At 45.0% G+C, this 15,846-nt stretch overlaps 1 protein-coding gene across 3 annotated transcripts; it reads right to left on the bottom strand.

Moving 5' to 3' along the window:
• Window positions 1–270: 270 nt before the first annotated feature.
• Window positions 271–10,417, bottom strand: LOC104624884 (alpha-enolase). Of its 3 annotated transcripts, none has more exons than XM_010292358.1 (11): window positions 10,321–10,417; window positions 8,921–9,016; window positions 6,288–6,346; window positions 5,292–5,361; window positions 4,962–5,095; window positions 4,577–4,799; window positions 2,749–2,946; window positions 2,304–2,505; window positions 1,787–1,895; window positions 1,276–1,334; window positions 271–745 (listed from the first exon to the last, which is right to left on the bottom strand). In XM_010292358.1, the coding sequence occupies exons 1-11, from the start codon at window positions 10,403–10,405 to the stop codon at window positions 676–678; spliced, it is 1,305 nt and encodes a 434-aa protein (XP_010290660.1). In that variant the 5' UTR covers window positions 10,406–10,417; the 3' UTR covers window positions 271–675. The 3 variants fall into 3 exon arrangements, with proteins under 3 accessions (XP_010290660.1, XP_010290661.1, XP_010290662.1); XM_010292359.1 differs by lacking the exon at window positions 6,288–6,346 and adding an exon at window positions 6,630–6,688 and having other exon boundaries at window positions 10,321–10,411; XM_010292360.1 differs by lacking the exons at window positions 5,292–5,361; window positions 6,288–6,346 and having other exon boundaries at window positions 10,321–10,408.
• Window positions 10,418–15,846: the final 5,429 nt, after the last annotated feature.

The following is a 15,846-nucleotide window of genomic DNA, read 5'->3' as shown; positions in this document are numbered from 1 at the left end:
TTGCAGGATCACAACTGTCCTAGGGGTTAGAAACCTATTCCTAGTCCCCCTTCCAAAGGAGTAAACATACCCTTGAAGGCCACCTCAATAGCAGGCACACACATTGAACTAATTCTTTGTCTATTTGTCACAAAGCAACTTAAGTCCACCCCACAGCCAGTGACAGCAGTCCAACTCTTGCTCCCTGCAGAACAGCTTTAAAACAGGATACAATTATGCAGAGGTAGGCACTCCACAGTCTCCTCCAAAGTAACTCAAAGCCACACTTTGTTGGGGTGTTTGATGCTTTTATTTATCGCATGTAAAAACACTACTATTTCTGTTTGCAGGTACCTCTTGCTGCACTGCAAGTCACACAGCTCCAAACATTGAAGACCAGACAGGCAGAGAAAGGAACTGAAGTGTTTATGCCCAGAGTCACAAGGTCATGATCCCAGAGGGTGTTTAATGCACAGAAGCCCCCCCTCCAGGGACCGTTCTACAAAAGCAGTAGAGCATTACAAGTAACAGATCAGAGTTGGTGAACACTAGGTGAAGGAATTGTCTACAGGGGGAGAGGATCTGCAAACTGGTCTTTTTCCTTCAGCTGCCCTTATCTTTCTAGTACAGGTAATTGTGAACTAAGTACATGACTAGTGCTTTAAACCAGAACAGGGGTTGACTAATCCACACCGCTTAGTTGACACGAGGGTTCCTGAAGTTCCTTCCAGCAAAACGGGCCTTGCTGCCAAGCTCCTCTTCAATTCTAATGGAAGGGAAGAGAGTGCTGGGTGTGAGCAGGCAGTGCAGAACTCCTGCATTAACACAGCCACTGGCCTTATATTAAATCACCTGATTGACCTGGTGCTGAAGGTACTACCAGTCATGAGCCAGTTCCCACCAAGCAACTTCAGTTACATGCACATTTAACTGCACTGGTCAGTGTCACCCATCCCACATAACTTCGCCCAAACATTTTAAATGGATGCCTAAGGGAACAGCATCATGCAGACAGAAGGACAATAGCTAGTATCACAGGATGCTACTTCATATGATGTTCCCCTTTAGTGTGTCCATTACAGACTTTACCCATCCAACTCATCATTTAGCCTACAGCCAGCTCTGTGAGCAAAGCACCAGCCCAAAAGCACCTCTGCCAGTGTCAGCTTGTCCTTAGAAGATGCAGAGTGTTTCTGAGATGTAGAAGACCAAGCTGTGCCCCAAATGCATTAGTGGAGCATTCATTCTATGTCAGGCTTAACACTCAATCTTTCCCCAGCCCCTCAAGGGTCTCACCTCAGCAGCTGGTTGTACTTGGCTAGACGCTCAGATCGGCAAGGGGCACCAGTTTTGATCTGAAAGGGAAGTTAGAAAGTTCATAAAGAACTGTAACAGAAATAAGGCCACAGATACCAAAACAAAACTATTCTATTCTGTTTAGCATAATAAGCATCATCACAAGCTTTATTTCAGCATCAGGCTCTGAGTATCTGTATACTCAAACAGGACTGGGCTTGGGAGCAATAAAGATTGTTCATTCGCTAACAGCTTCAGTACCAGGAAATCCCAAATACACCCACTGGAGTTGACTAAGATTTTTTTAAATTGGTGGTTAAAGGTGAGTTTACACCAGATAACATGTTCCCTCATCGCACTCCCATTAGAAAAAAATCAGCTTCCTATATAAAGAAACAGCAAATCTGCATGCCTTAAGTCAGAGCAGACCCCATCTGCTGTGCAGCATGGCTTCAACACCATACTAGCTCATCAAGCAAAAAGGCAAACTACAACAACTACAGATACCAACCTGACCAGTGCAGAGACCAACTACCAGATCAGCAATGAAGGTATCTTCTGTTTCTCCAGAGCGATGACTCACCATCACACCCCAGCCATTGGACTGGGCGAGCTTGCAGCTAGAAGAGATAAACAGATGAAGCCTCACACCATGCCCATTTGCTTAGCAGCCTTTGCTCTAGCGATGCTGCCAACTGGCAGGCACTCCTTGCTTTGGCAGGACACAACTGCCCTTTGGTACATGTTAGGGTTAGGATCACGTGACAACACAGTGATAAAGAGCTGCTTTTACACATACTTAGACCCACTGAGGTCATTTGATATATGCCTAATACAACTTCCAGACCATGAAGGTACAGGTTTTACTTGTGTTGTGGTTTAAGCAATACCCTCTGTTAGTTAACAACTGTTCTCCCTTCACAGATGCCAAATCAACCGATTTCTATTCCACTGGCCCTGGTGCATATGTACATCTCCCTCAATTAGACAATCCCCCTCCCCGGTACGGACAACAGCAGAGAACTTACGCTTGCAGGGACTCTGTCACAGAGCCAATCTGGTTGACCTTAAGGAGGAGGCAGTTGCAGGATTTCTCCTCTACAGCCTTGGCAATACGCTTTGGATTGGTCACAGTCAGATCATCACCAACTACCTGGATGCCAACACTGCCAGTGAACTTCTTCCAGGCAGCCCAGTCATCTTGGTCAAAGGGGTCTTCAATGGACACCACTGTAGAGGGACAGAAGAAGCTTTAAGAAAATGCCACCCCGAAAGGTCTTATTTGAAAGCAGTGGTAGCAAAGTGCTGCAGCCAAGTACTATCCACCTCAAAGAACATTCCTAAGACCCCTTAAAGGCTAGCTGTTCTGCTCCTGATCCCTCTTTGTAAGAGAAGCTGCATCCCAACTTTCTCCTTCAGCAATCAACCCCTATTTGCCACTGCTACTGTGCTTCTTGTTGACAAACAACTTACAGGGGTAGCTCTTGACAAAGCCCTTGTACAGGTCAGCCAGCTGATCAGGAGAAATATATCTGCTGGGATCATCAGGGGATTTGAAGTCCAGGTCATACTTTCCATCACGGTAGAACTCTGAGGCAGCCACATCCATGCCAATGACAACCTTTTCAGAGTAGCCAGCCTTGCTGATAGCAGTCTTCAGCAACTCCAGAGCTGAAACATAAGGTATTTCTGAGTTCCCACCAAACATCTTAACTCAAAAGCTATTAATTTACCAACAACACTACATTCACTTGGCACAGAATCTCCATTACCCCTGCGGAAAGCCCAAAGGCCACATACATACTGAACTTCTGAACTGACTGGAACAAGGTATTACTTTAATACTGCTTGTAGCTTGTAATAGCCTTGAGACACCATTACAGGATCATAATCTCTTCAGGCAGGACTACATGTCAGCTCAAAAAGCTTAATACTAGGTGGTACAACATCCTCTTTCAGCTTTATGCATGTGGGCAGGAAGTAGTAACTGTCCTTTAATCCCTTTTATCTCCAGGTCAGGTGTTGACTATGAAAGTGGTAAGCATCCAAACCTGGACAGGCAGTGTGATGCACAGCCTGCCTCTGCACAGGGCACCTTCTCTTAGCATCCACCTGTTCCCCACTTGCACATTTATATGCAGAAGAAGGAACAGAACTACTCAGTAGGAGCCTCTGGATGCTGCACACTACGGTACCCTGTTTGGCAGAGTCCAAGCAAGGAAATTCAGTATGCTCACAACCACCAGTAAGACTCTCCCAATAACTGCCGACTCAAACCCAAGCAGCTGGATCAGCCAGGCTATATACAGTAGGAAGCTTAGATCAAGTGGTTTTGTTTGGGGTTTTTATGTGTGTTGGGTCTGTTGGGCTTGGTTGGTTTAGGTTTTTTTGTGTTTGTTTGTTTGTTTTTTTTCAAGATGTTAATGTAGTACAAACTGCAAAAGCAGCTGCTGTCAGCAACACAAATTCCTTGGACCATAATGGTCATTCACAGTCATCTTCATTGATGTCTGCTGGGTACAGACCTAGCAAGAGCTGCACATGGCTGTGGGATTCATAAACACCCTGATTTCTGGTGCTGGCTCAGTATCTTCAGTGTCAGGCAATGCAGTTCAGAGGCTACCTTCAACAATAATATAACTAACAGCCTTAAAGTAACAAGTAACTTAAGAGCTCTAGTGTTCTACTGGCTTACTAGCAGCTCCATTTCTGCAAAATGAGGCAGAAAAATAGCTCTGGTACAGCTTCTGTAGAAACAAGTATACCCCTTTCCACAAGGGAAACTGCCTCCCTCCCCCACAGATTTCTGTACAGAACTGTTTGGCTGCACAAGCAGCAAAAGCTTCAGCTTCCCAGGCAAACCTTCATGCACTCCCACACATTACCAGGCACAGTTCAAACTGTTTTCCTACTTTGTCAGAAGAAAAACAACTCCACTAAACTTTGACTACTGACTTCTGGGAAGCCTGCAATGCATGCAACACATTCCCACGCCACTTTTTAACTGGAAGGGGGTAAGATTTCCTTAAGCTGCTACAGGAACGAAACAGGAACGAGGCATTAAAGTCAAAGCCATCCTGTCAAGCTGCATAAACTAATGTCCAAGGGAATAGCTCTGTGGTCCTATACTAGACCACACCAGTATAGCATCTTGGAATGTTTGTCAGGATAAGAAGCAGAGCAAAGAAATAGAAGCAAGTGCTACAACCTACTGAGCTTGCTTCCCATTCATACTGGACAGGTATGGTCTTCATTCTCTGGCTATCAGTTAGGCCTTCTTCCACACTTTGCTCATTCTTACCTTCTTTATTTTCCAGGATGTTGGGGGCAAAGCCACCCTCATCACCCACATTGGTTGCATCCTTGCCATACTTCTCCTTGATTACATTCTTCAGGTTATGATAGACCTCTGCACCTATGCGCATTGCCTCCTTGAAACTGTCAGCACCCACAGGGAGGATCATGAACTCCTGCATAGCCAGCTTATTGCCAGCATGGGAGCCACCATTGATCACATTGAAAGCCTTGAAGTAACCAAAAACTCAAGTTAGAATGTTTCAAGGTAAATTGGTAACAGTATTTATGTAAAGATTGTTCATTCACTAGAAAACTTGATCCAAGACCACAAGACATTATAAAGCACCTGGTCAGATCAAGTCTTTCGCAAGCTCTATAAAGACACTTACAGGAACTGGAAGAATGACTTCTGCATTTCCAGCAAGGTCAGCAATGTGACGGTACAAGGGGACACCCTTCTCAGCAGCACCAGCTTTGCATACAGCCAGAGATACACCCAAGATGGCATTGGCACCAAATTTGGCTGAAATAGGAAGAAATGGTTTACAGAAATCTTCCATCTTGATAAAGAGACTCAGCAATACCAGCACCATGGTCTTGGCTACAGAAGTGCACAGCATATGCCATGCACTGCCCATTGTTTCTGATAAGGTAAGCTAGAATTCCATAAACAAATCTTCATCTTTTCACACCCCACGGCAACACATAAGCCCACTTACATTTGTTCTCCGATCCATCCATTTCCAGCATCAGTTTGTCAATCTTTTCTTGCTCTACAACGTTGACATTCTGCAGAGAGAAGCAAGCAAAGCACTGCTTGACACTGAACATGGCTCTACAAACTCTCACCTACGCACTGCATTTTTATTTCCCTGGCAGGCACCAAGACTTGCTTAAGAGCAACTACCAACAGTTGAAGAGACTAGTTCTTGTCATCATGACACAGCAGCATCACCTGGTCACTTCCAGAAGACCAAGGCTGACAGGTAAGTCGGACACATCAAAAGCTTGTTTTGCTCTTCACATTCAGAGCTGTAAGGCTATCATGTCACTTGATTTCATGACATTTACACTGCTATCTGCCTGGCATAGAATAGGAGAAAGCCCCTGTTTATGCCCCCCACCCCTTGAGTGCAAGCTCAAAGACAACCAACTTGCTTACAACATACACCCATTTGTAACTTAGTACACAATGTCTGGAAGTGTCACTAAGAACATGCAATCACTTTATGCATTACCACTTAGTTTTGCACCATCCTTTCTAGCTAGGGCTTAGTGCCCACAAGGTGCACAGGAATCTCACTCAAGTAGACTTCAAGTTCCCCTCAGATTCCCTTCCAAATTAGCCAGCTTGATTAAAACCCAGTCCCTCTCCATCATTCAGCCACCCTTTTCAGCATAAAGCAGCTTGTATCTTAACTGCACACCACTGAAGTTCCCGGGTGCTTAAGTATTTCTGCACACTCTAACACTAGGCTGCTAGAGACTGTTTTTATTGATTTATAATTATTTTTATATATATAGTTAGATATACAGTCATTAAGTAAAGCAATTGCCGTAGGTCAGTTTGCTCACATGCACTCCAACACACAGGCAACCCCACACACACACACTGTAACAGCTCCTGTAACTGTCTTTAGAGGGATGATAACCCATCCGTTAGGACACACTGGACCAGCATTAGCTGATGTTAGCAGAAAACAGATTGCTCCTACCTTGCTAATGAGTGCAGGTGCAATTGTTTTATTGACGTGCTCAACAGCTTTTGAGACACCTGGAAGGAACAAGCAAATCGGACACTGGTCAACCACACTAGTTATGCAGGCATTAATAGATGATCTCAGTAACAATAAAATCTCAAGAATACCACCTCATGCTATTCAAACCCCAATCCAGCCTGAGTTTACAGCCAAATCTGAACACTTATAGAGGTCATCTCGATTGAATGCATGAAGTAAGCATCATCTAGGAATGCCTGCTGCAACATTAGTTTGCAAGACCATGCACTGGAGAAATTCATCCAAGTGACAAGGTTGCACTGAAAGCACATCCATTACCTGTGTACACAATGCTGTCGCCAGGAACTCGTTAACATATTTAACAGCTCTGGATACACCTGACAGAAGCGAAATGGACAAGAGAATCAAGGAAGAGATGAAGACTCACAGCCAAAACCAAAAGCCAGTCATGCAAGAAAAAGAAAAGGACACAAACAGGTAAACAGACCTACATGTCAGCAAGTGTCTGATACTGAGCAGCAGACCAGAAACAAAAGGGTTCAAAGGGTAGAGGAAGCTGTGCATCAGCCAGGAAGGCTGTATTTGCTCTTTCCACCCAGGTTTCCATGCTATTGCAAACACCATTGTGGACACAAACCTCAAGTGGCTGAATGACAGCATTTAGAAGAGGTTTTAGGATAGGCTACTTCATTCATAGAATGGATGAGTAAGAGGAAAGAAAAAGGCTTCCTCAGAAGTTAAGCATGCAGCAGCTCAGGCATTTCACTATCTGCTATTATTCTGTAACACTGCTAAAGCATCACCTTAGCACGTTTTACACACGATACAATGCTGAAGTACACTGTCTCCGCACCTGGACGCAGGCACAGAAATTGATTGTCTGCTCCTGGCTTCAGACAGGGAATAAAGCATGCACACAGCACCATCCTTTTAATCTATGTGGGCCACCATTGTGTAAACCAGCAATTCCAGTATGAACTTGCTTCACCCCCATAAGCAGAGACCACAATTAGCCAGCTACCATATCAGCCTAAGGAATATTGTCATCCCTGTATAAAGATTTCCAGAGACCTAAGCTTCAGAACTGGTGAATGCTAATTAAGTGCACCCTGAACCACATTAATTGTCTTTTAAATGGTCTAAGTCTGCACGTTTATATTACAAAAGACCTACCAGTTATCTGCAACTCATCCCATTTGGCAATTATTTTTTCATAACTCATGTTATTCCCTGGCTGACAAAAACCTTCAGCTGTGACAGCCTGTTGTAGAAACTCAGACTACTATCTAGCTAAGAGCCACAAAGAACTGCCTGTAGGGTCAGATTTAACAGGTCTAAGCACACACACATTTAGCTCACTGAGGTAAGTACACATTTACTCTTCTCAAGGAAGAGTGCCCTAGGTAAACAGCAGAAGCTCTCCAGCTCCTTGGAACATTCAGTCATCTAGTTTATTCTGTATTAAAGTAGTAACACCCATGAATTTTCTCAGACAAAGCTCTCCAAGTTCAATTCAGTAGTTATCCAATCTAACTGTTTTTCCTTAATAGGCATAAAATATTCCAGCTTCCTTTCACCTGACTGGCAGAAAAAAGTTTGAAGTAAAATTCTCTCTCCCATCCAAAAGTTAAGTTGATTGCAAAAACTAGGAAGGCATCACCAATGCTTTTAGAGCAAGCGAAAAAGGAGTTCTGACTATTCAAGCTCTCAGAGGAGTCACAAAAATTACTATTAGGATGTTTATTAGGCAAAGACATCTTGTATGTGGCTATATATTTTCCCCCCACACTTGTTCCCAAGCCAATCTGGTGACTTGCTGTGTTTTAGTTTCCTTTCAGAACATACCATCAGTCCCCAGACAACCGAAATACTACGCCACTAAAACAAAGTATCCTGGCTAACTATGATGCCAGACAAAAAGCTAAAGAGGCTTTAGCTATTACACAGTCCAAACCAAAAGTGTGTTCTGTGCTCACCAGCATAAAGCTGTACATTAGCTGTGGTCAGCAGGTGGCATAAAGCTCAGGTACAGGATTTAACATGCTGTGATCTAAGGAGCCTGTAGAGCCAGGGCAGATACATTTAACAGTTCTTTCAAAACCTGGTCTATGAAGAGATCTTGTGACTAGCTGCACCAAGCCTTTCGGAGCAGGTAGTTTAGATGCTGTACTACTAAAGCACTCTGTACTCTGACCTGCACCAACACGCAGAGCAACTGGAGTGGCGCAACACAGTATGTTTGGGCATATTGTACTAGCAAGATGATCACCTAGGTGGCATGCCTGAGCTCCATGCACCCACCTATGGAAGTACAGTTATCACCACTATGTAGCTGCACTGCTGGACACAGAGTTACTCTCCACATTGTCCCCTGGAAAATCCAGCAGTCTGTGCTTTATCTCTGCCCCAGCCATGCAGCCTCCATCCAGTATGCATTGCTATCATCTTACTGGTAATCTCCATTGCTTTTGCTTAACTGCCATGCCTTGTACAGAATATGGGTGGCGGTAAACAAGCCCGTGGGTCCTCTGCTACAAAATCTGGCATTAACTTACACAGCAACCCAGCCACTGTAATGGGCCAAGTTGGGTACCAAAATTCAGGTTTACCTTTCCCCATGTAGCGTGTCTTGTCATTGTCACGAAGCTCCAGAGCTTCATAGATTCCAGTTGAGGCACCGCTGGGAACAGCAGCTCTGAACAGACCTGTTTACAACAGAAAAAAGAAGTGTCTTAGCACATTCAAACCCACAAAACGTTCTCCACCCATATGACATCCCAACCTACCACATACTTCCAACCCTGGAGATGGGAGAGGTAATCTCTAAACCACATCGCTGTTCACTTATACAGTGATCCTGAGAGCTGTCTGCTCCTTTACAGCATCACCAATTCATCAGTCTCCTTCATACTGATCACAGCAAGCTGACTCACTCATTCTCTTCCACTGTGCATTTCAAGTGTTAGGAGTTAGGAAAGTCATCCATTCCACTTCCAAAAAGGTAGCTTCATTGACTGAATCTACTTTTGAGCTCAGTCTGGCAAAAGAGCTCTTAAATTCTTCTAAAATATGGCATACAAAGGAAAATTAGGAAGCCTCTTGTTAATATGAGTTCTGAGCTCTTTCGACAACAGGATAACCACCGAGACAGCCCATTCTTCCAGCCACGGATGCTGAACTTTGTGCAAATCAGTACACTAGAGTCTGCTCTGCCTGTGGTTCAAGATGCCAGCTTCAGTCTCCAGTCTTTCCTTTATCCCACTACAGCAAAGAGCTTAGCAGGGGCAATCTCATTAAATGACTGCATTAATCTTTTGAGGCAGAAAGATCAGCTATTTAGTTAGTGTATTACAGCTATTGTGTTTGCTCATTCCACCAAACCACACTGGTATGTATTTGCACAATGCCTTTGTCAGATTCTATCTGATGTGGGATGAACAACTAACAAACCAAGGGAAAGTCCTACAATAATTAAAAATGTTAAGACGTTATATGTGAAAACCCAATTAGACAAGTTGTTTAGTCATGCCTGCACACTTATGCAGAGAAGAAACCTTTAACCAAGATTCAACTCAGCAGCAGAAGACTGTTTCGTTACACAAAGTAACTGCTAGACAAGTCAAGAATTAAACTTCAAGGGCAGTCATAAACAGTGAAAATCAAGACCATTAGCAGCTGCTTAAGGACAGGGACAAAGGCCTTGTTAACTCTGAGTTTGCTATCCCACTTGATATGCAGGGCATGGGAGGGAAGGCAGGTTTGGATTAACACTTGCACAGTTTAGACTGCAGGAAGCAGGACACCTCAAAAAACCTTCACTGTCCAGGCCAATATCTTGAGCTCAGCAAATTCATCCCAGCAGACTGAGGTAGGGGGTTTTCCTGCAAGTCCCATAGGAAAGAGCAAGCACAACACCACTGCTAGAACAGGACAGTTTGTATACTTTTGACTGCCTCTTCAGTTCTATCAGATACAAGAAAGGAGTAAAGATCTACTGCTAAGGACTCACCTTTGTTGGTAAAGAGGTCTACCTCAACAGTGGGATTCCCACGAGAGTCAAAGATTTCACGGGCATGGATCTTAAGAATGGACATCTTTAACACCTGAAAGAAGATTTCAGCATTAAATCATAGAATGGTTTGGGTTGGAAGGGAGCTTCAAAGAGTTCAAAATCCCTGCCATGGTCAGGAACATCCTTCACTACATCAGGTTGCTCAAAGCACTATCTAACCTGACTTTGAACACCTTCAATCTTCCAGTCTCTCACCCTTATCATAAAAAATTTCTTCCTTAACTGCAAATTACATCTACCCCCTTTCAGTTTAAAACTTTCAGTTTTAAGATGTTCATCAGTATTCTTCAAACACAGCTCTGTGCAATGACTTCCTTTTTTTAAAACACATAAAGGGCAACCCCCACACCACTCCTTCCTTGCCTGTTCCTCCTGAACTGTTTATAGCCATCAGTTGCAGCACTCCCGTCATATGATTCATGCCACCAGGTTTCAGTGATAGCAATTAGAGCATAGTTTTCTAGCTGCACAGGGGTTTCCACCTCCTCCTGTTACCCACGCTGCATGCATTGGTATGGAGACACTTCAGTTGGGCTACAAACCCTGTCAACATTTTAGAACAAGCCTGAATTCCTTTGAGGCATTTCACAACTGTTTCCCTTTTGATTTGTAATGTATTAGCAGCCCCTGGCTTTTCTCAGAACTCCAGCTCTTTCTCCGACTAACTCTAGTTTAAAGCTGTCCTTATAAGTCTGGCCAGCTTGTTGGCAAAAATGCTCTTGCCCCACTTGGTCAGGAGAATCCTATCAGCTCCCAAAAGACACAGTTCTCCAAAGTTGATCCACAATCATAAAAGCAAAAATCCCAAGTATAGCACCAGCTAGGCAGCCAGGCAACCACCTGTTGAATTCATGTCCTCCTTCTGGGACCCAGTCTTCTGACTGGGAGGATAGAGGAGAACATCACCTGTGCTCCCACTCCTTTTAACATTGCTCCAAGGGACACAAGACATATTTCAATAGTCTCTTTCGATGTTTCTAAGTTACCTCATTGCAGTATCATTAGACCCTACACAAAACAGTTGGAGCGGATGATAATTTGTAGGGTTCACCAGGCTTGGCAGCCTCTTGGTGATGTCACAAATGCAAGCTTCTGGTAGGGCAGCAAGCTTCTCTAGCGAGATTGTCTGAATGGAAAATGGGTGCTTCAGTACCTCTCAGTAAGGAATCTTTAATTACTAATGCATTACATGCTTTTCTGGTGGCACCATTTCTAATGCAAGTGGGTGGCTGGATCAACTTTGCATGGTCTGCTTTTCCTGGATCCCACCTATTACTCACATGCTCTTCATTCTTCAACCCCAGAGCATCATGTCTGTTATGCAGGAGCATTTCACAGGATTGGGGAAGGTTCTTCCACCCCCAAATGGAGACAAGGGGTCAGTCTCCATCTCATGAGTTACTTGCATCAGCTAGTTCAAGGCTGAATTCAGGCTTATCTTCCCCTTGCACAGCATTAAAGCAGGGCTGTCACTCAGCCTGGGACAGTGCACAATATCAGGTATTTTTCTCCTGCTCACATCCCTGGGTCCTGCAATGCCTGTTGAGCTCCTCTTGTAACATAGCTACTTGTTTGAGGAGTTTTTCCATGGTTGCACTTGCAGCTATGACATTCACTACTGCCTTCATGTGCCAGGGAGACTTCCAGATACTGAAGCTCCATGCAACCTAAGGTCTGGACAGCTATTCTAGTCCTTGGGAGGACTGTTTGAGTGGAGACATCAGCACAGGTAAGCTGTAGTGCTTCAGTTTGGGCTTCAGCCACAGCCTTGCTGTTGTGGCAGGTATACACCATTTTCTTTCAGCGGGAGACAGTCTCCTTATAGTTCTCAGAAAAAAAAGCCCACTAATAAAGTGGTAATTCTTTTGACAGAAGTCATCCTTTTAATTCCCTGGAGACCTCAAGCTTCTGGGTAGGTTTGCACAGCCATCAGTTGAGTTGGGGTGACTGTCAGGTTGCTGTCTAAGCCTGCAGATGAGCACAGCAGGTAGCAGCCCAGTCACCGGCACACCCTTCCCACCAGAGCTGCCAGCAAACTGCTGATGCTGCTCCCAACAGACACCGCTCCCTGTTTCCACGCTGCTGGAGCTCCCCGGAGGCTGGTTTTGTGTGGCTTCCAGCAGCTTGAACTGGCCACAGGCACAGCTTGCACCACCCAACTCTCACTCACACATCAGGAGACCTGCCGCCTGGTCCCTCTCCCACACAGCCCATGGGTGCCATAGACATAGAACCACCCCCCAGACACCCTGCCCCAGGACCTCACAAGCCTTTCATTCCTCTCAGCATGCAGCAACTGCTGTTGCTAGCATCAGCTTGACATTTATATCCTGTAGTAACACCTACAGTCATGAGACCAGTTCAAAAACATCACTTCACACTATTTCAACTGGGAAAACTTCTTATACTCAGTAAGAGCTCGAGTCATATATCGAAAGGACAGAAATCTCAAAGTAGCTGGGAAAAACAGTCTAAAACCAGAAGCCTTGTTTCCAGAGAGATCTAAGGGAATGTCACTCACCACATAAGAGCAGCCAAGCAATCCTAATACAGGAAATCTCTGCTACTAGTCTTTTATCACAAGAATTCCAACTAAAGTGCAACAGTTCTTAGTATGCACAGCAGCTGTTCAGAGCCAAATGTGACCTATCTTAAAATAGAAAGACAGACATAGCTCTAATTAAGCACTTACATTAGCAGTTACACCCTGTCTCGAGTATTTACAGGAATAGTTTTTCCTCTTAAATGGAAGAAAAATCACCACAATCTTTTGAATATTTTCTTTTCCCCCCCTTCTCATGTATCTATATACTTCCTTAAGAAAAGTGCAGTAAGGAATGCCTTATGTAAGCCCAGCTACATTTTAAAAAATCAAGTCATAGAAATAGCTGGCACCAAACCCAGCTCATCTGCAGAGAAGAAAGCTCAGCCCCAGAAGTAGAACTATCCGGAAGCTGGCTTTTTGGCAAGCCAATGTGGGTGATAACCCTGTTTACAGGAATGGTCATTAATATCTCTGCAATTACTGCAAATTTAAAAAAAACCCAGGTCCTTAGAAATACTGCTGCTTGTACAGAGTGTGTGTGTGTGGGGGGGTTAACTTCATACACTCATTCTTCCTCCACAGCATATCTTCTCTCCCCATGTTAAAAACATGGCTAGTCATTTGGCTTGTCCCCTTGGCTTTAAAGTATCCCTTCCCATTGTCCTGCCTCTAAGCAGCATATTGTATAAGGCAGCTCAAAGATTTTCAGATACTGCCTGCCTTACAGTAAGACCTGCACGCTGACAGATGATTAACCTACGAAGCAAGACAACTCAGTTCAAGCTGGCCTTCAGGCTGCCACTACTTAACTTTAATCAGTAAATATATAAGCAAGAAATAAATCCCTGCAGCTCTCCAGCTATCGGTCCCATCCATGCTAACACTTATCTCTCTGCACTTGCACTGAGCAATGGCTAATAGGAAAAATCCCCATTTATCTGAAAAGGGCTTTCAGAGCTTATTAGGCTGGCACCTGCTACGCCTTACTTTCATTTTCAGAACAATGGCTTTGTGACAAAACATTAGGTGCCTTAATTCTTTGAAAGCCCGGCCAGCTCACAAGAAGTCTTAGTGCACTGCAAGAACTGTTTGCTTACTTTCACAAAGAAGGTGGCACTTCAGGAATGCACACTACAAGAGCTTCCATTGGGGATGTCTGCCAGTTTTGACATTACTCAAGTGTCCTTGACAAGTGACCTCTCTAGCAGTCCCTCCCTTTTCTTCAGAAGGGAGCATTTCACAGCACTGCACCATACCTGAAATTCCTTGCATCTTTTTTTTTTTGGGGGGGCTCATTTTGCAAACCCCCTCACTTCTGTGTTCAAGAAAGTTTTCCCACTCAGCTATTCCTGGGTAGAAGTCTGATACTGTTTAGCTCATCACAAGCTGAGCATTATGTATTCTGCCTCAATCAATTCAGTCAACTCATCTAGAAAGTGACAGTCTGCCTACGCACAGGTCTAGCTGTGGAAATGCTAACTGATTGAAAGAGAGCTCATCAGTACCACCCCTTGCTCCAGACCTTTGTACGTTGTGATGGAGCTAGCCAAGCACACGCAAATACCAGAGTAGTATTTAATGCACGGATTGCCTTAAACCTTTTTCTGTACTATGATCTGCTAGCAAGGTCAGTGTCTCCCTTTAGAAAAGGGACGACACACACTAGCTTTCCTGGCCTTCCCACGAGCACACTTCAAGGCCAAGTTACATCCCAATGTGCCACTGCCCGTTCCGAGTACTAGCTTCACTACCAACTGAAGTCCAAGAAATCACCACTTATTCCCTATCTGATCCTGTGCTCTTTGCAGGGAATGCAGTACTCTAACACCAATGTGGAGTACTCCAACTTAAAATTATTTCCAGAAATGTTGTTTACAGCCAACTTTATCACCAAAAGCTACACTTGTGAGCCATTTTGCAGCCACGTGTCTTAAGTGGACAAACGCGGACCAGCAAGGACACCTTCCAAATCCTATTCCTCTGTGTTCCACATGGTATTGATTCACCTCCATGCTCTGTGACACAATGCAATGTGTTTTAAATAATGCCTGGCAGGGAATATGTCACAGACATGCTGAACTACTTTCTCTCTCCTTGTTTAATAAGATGGAGGCCTGAAACTGCACTGCCTCAATCTGTGCATTTGGATGACAAACTTCACTACTTCCTGCCAGGCTCAGAAAGCCAGAGCCCTGCCCTGTGACTCAGCAGTCAAGTAACGGAACCGGAGAAAGACCAAGATCCTCTCTGGCAGCCCTGCACGAGGCAAGCTAGTTAAGAGGCAATTTTTTTTCCACACCTTAACATCCAGAGATGCACATCGTGTTGTCAGGTACTACTCCCCACAAGTTCTGCCTTGAGATAACCAGCACTTAACTAACCCCACGGGGAGACCTAAGGCACACAAATTTGAGTGCTGACATCAAACATTAAATATTTGAGATGCGAAGCTGAAGGACATCCACTGCCACTAAAGAGGGGAAGGTCCAAATCACAACACGCAATATGAGAGCAACTGTTAATGATTAAGAGAGAGAGGTTAAACGCTGTGTTTGAAAGAAGCCTTGACCCACCATATTCCCCTTTAGATTTTACACACACACCCCCACGCCCACCTCCCCTCCCCTGACGGCGTTAAGGCTGGCGCAGGCCTCCCCTCGCCCCCGCGATGCGGCTGGCGCACTGCGTAGCAGAAGCACGCCCACAAGCGGCCAGCACCGTCTCGGAGACGGCCTCGGTCCGGTCTGGTTCGGAGGCAGGGCCGGCGCAGCCCCATCTCACGGGGGCTGCAGGGGCTCCGGAGCTGCTGCCTGGGGAGGCCGAAGAAAGGAGAGGGGAAACCACGGCCGCACCGGGACCTCTCGCCCCGCGGAGCACTGCGGAGGGCCTAGGCCGCTGCGGCCACGCACGGCCAGGAG

The sequence above is a fragment of the Phaethon lepturus genome, unplaced genomic scaffold (genome assembly GCF_000687285.1).
Source record: "Phaethon lepturus isolate BGI_N335 unplaced genomic scaffold, ASM68728v1 scaffold32008, whole genome shotgun sequence".
NCBI lineage: Eukaryota > Metazoa > Chordata > Aves > Phaethontiformes > Phaethontidae > Phaethon > Phaethon lepturus.
The sequence above is the reverse complement of the archived record's forward strand: the minus strand, read 5'-3'. Positions and strand labels throughout refer to the sequence as shown.

Coding starts and splice junctions, on each gene's coding strand:
- LOC104624884 (XM_010292358.1), bottom strand. CDS start 10,405: ATGTCCATTCTTAAGATCCATGCCCGTGAAATCTTTGACTCTCGTGGG. Junction 9,017..10,320: donor AGACCTCTTTACCAACAAAG/GTGAGTCCTTAG, acceptor TGTTGTAAACAG/GTCTGTTCAGAGCTGCTGTT. Junction 4,800..4,961: donor AAGTCATTCTTCCAGTTCCT/GTAAGTGTCTTT, acceptor GGTTACTTCAAG/GCTTTCAATGTGATCAATGG.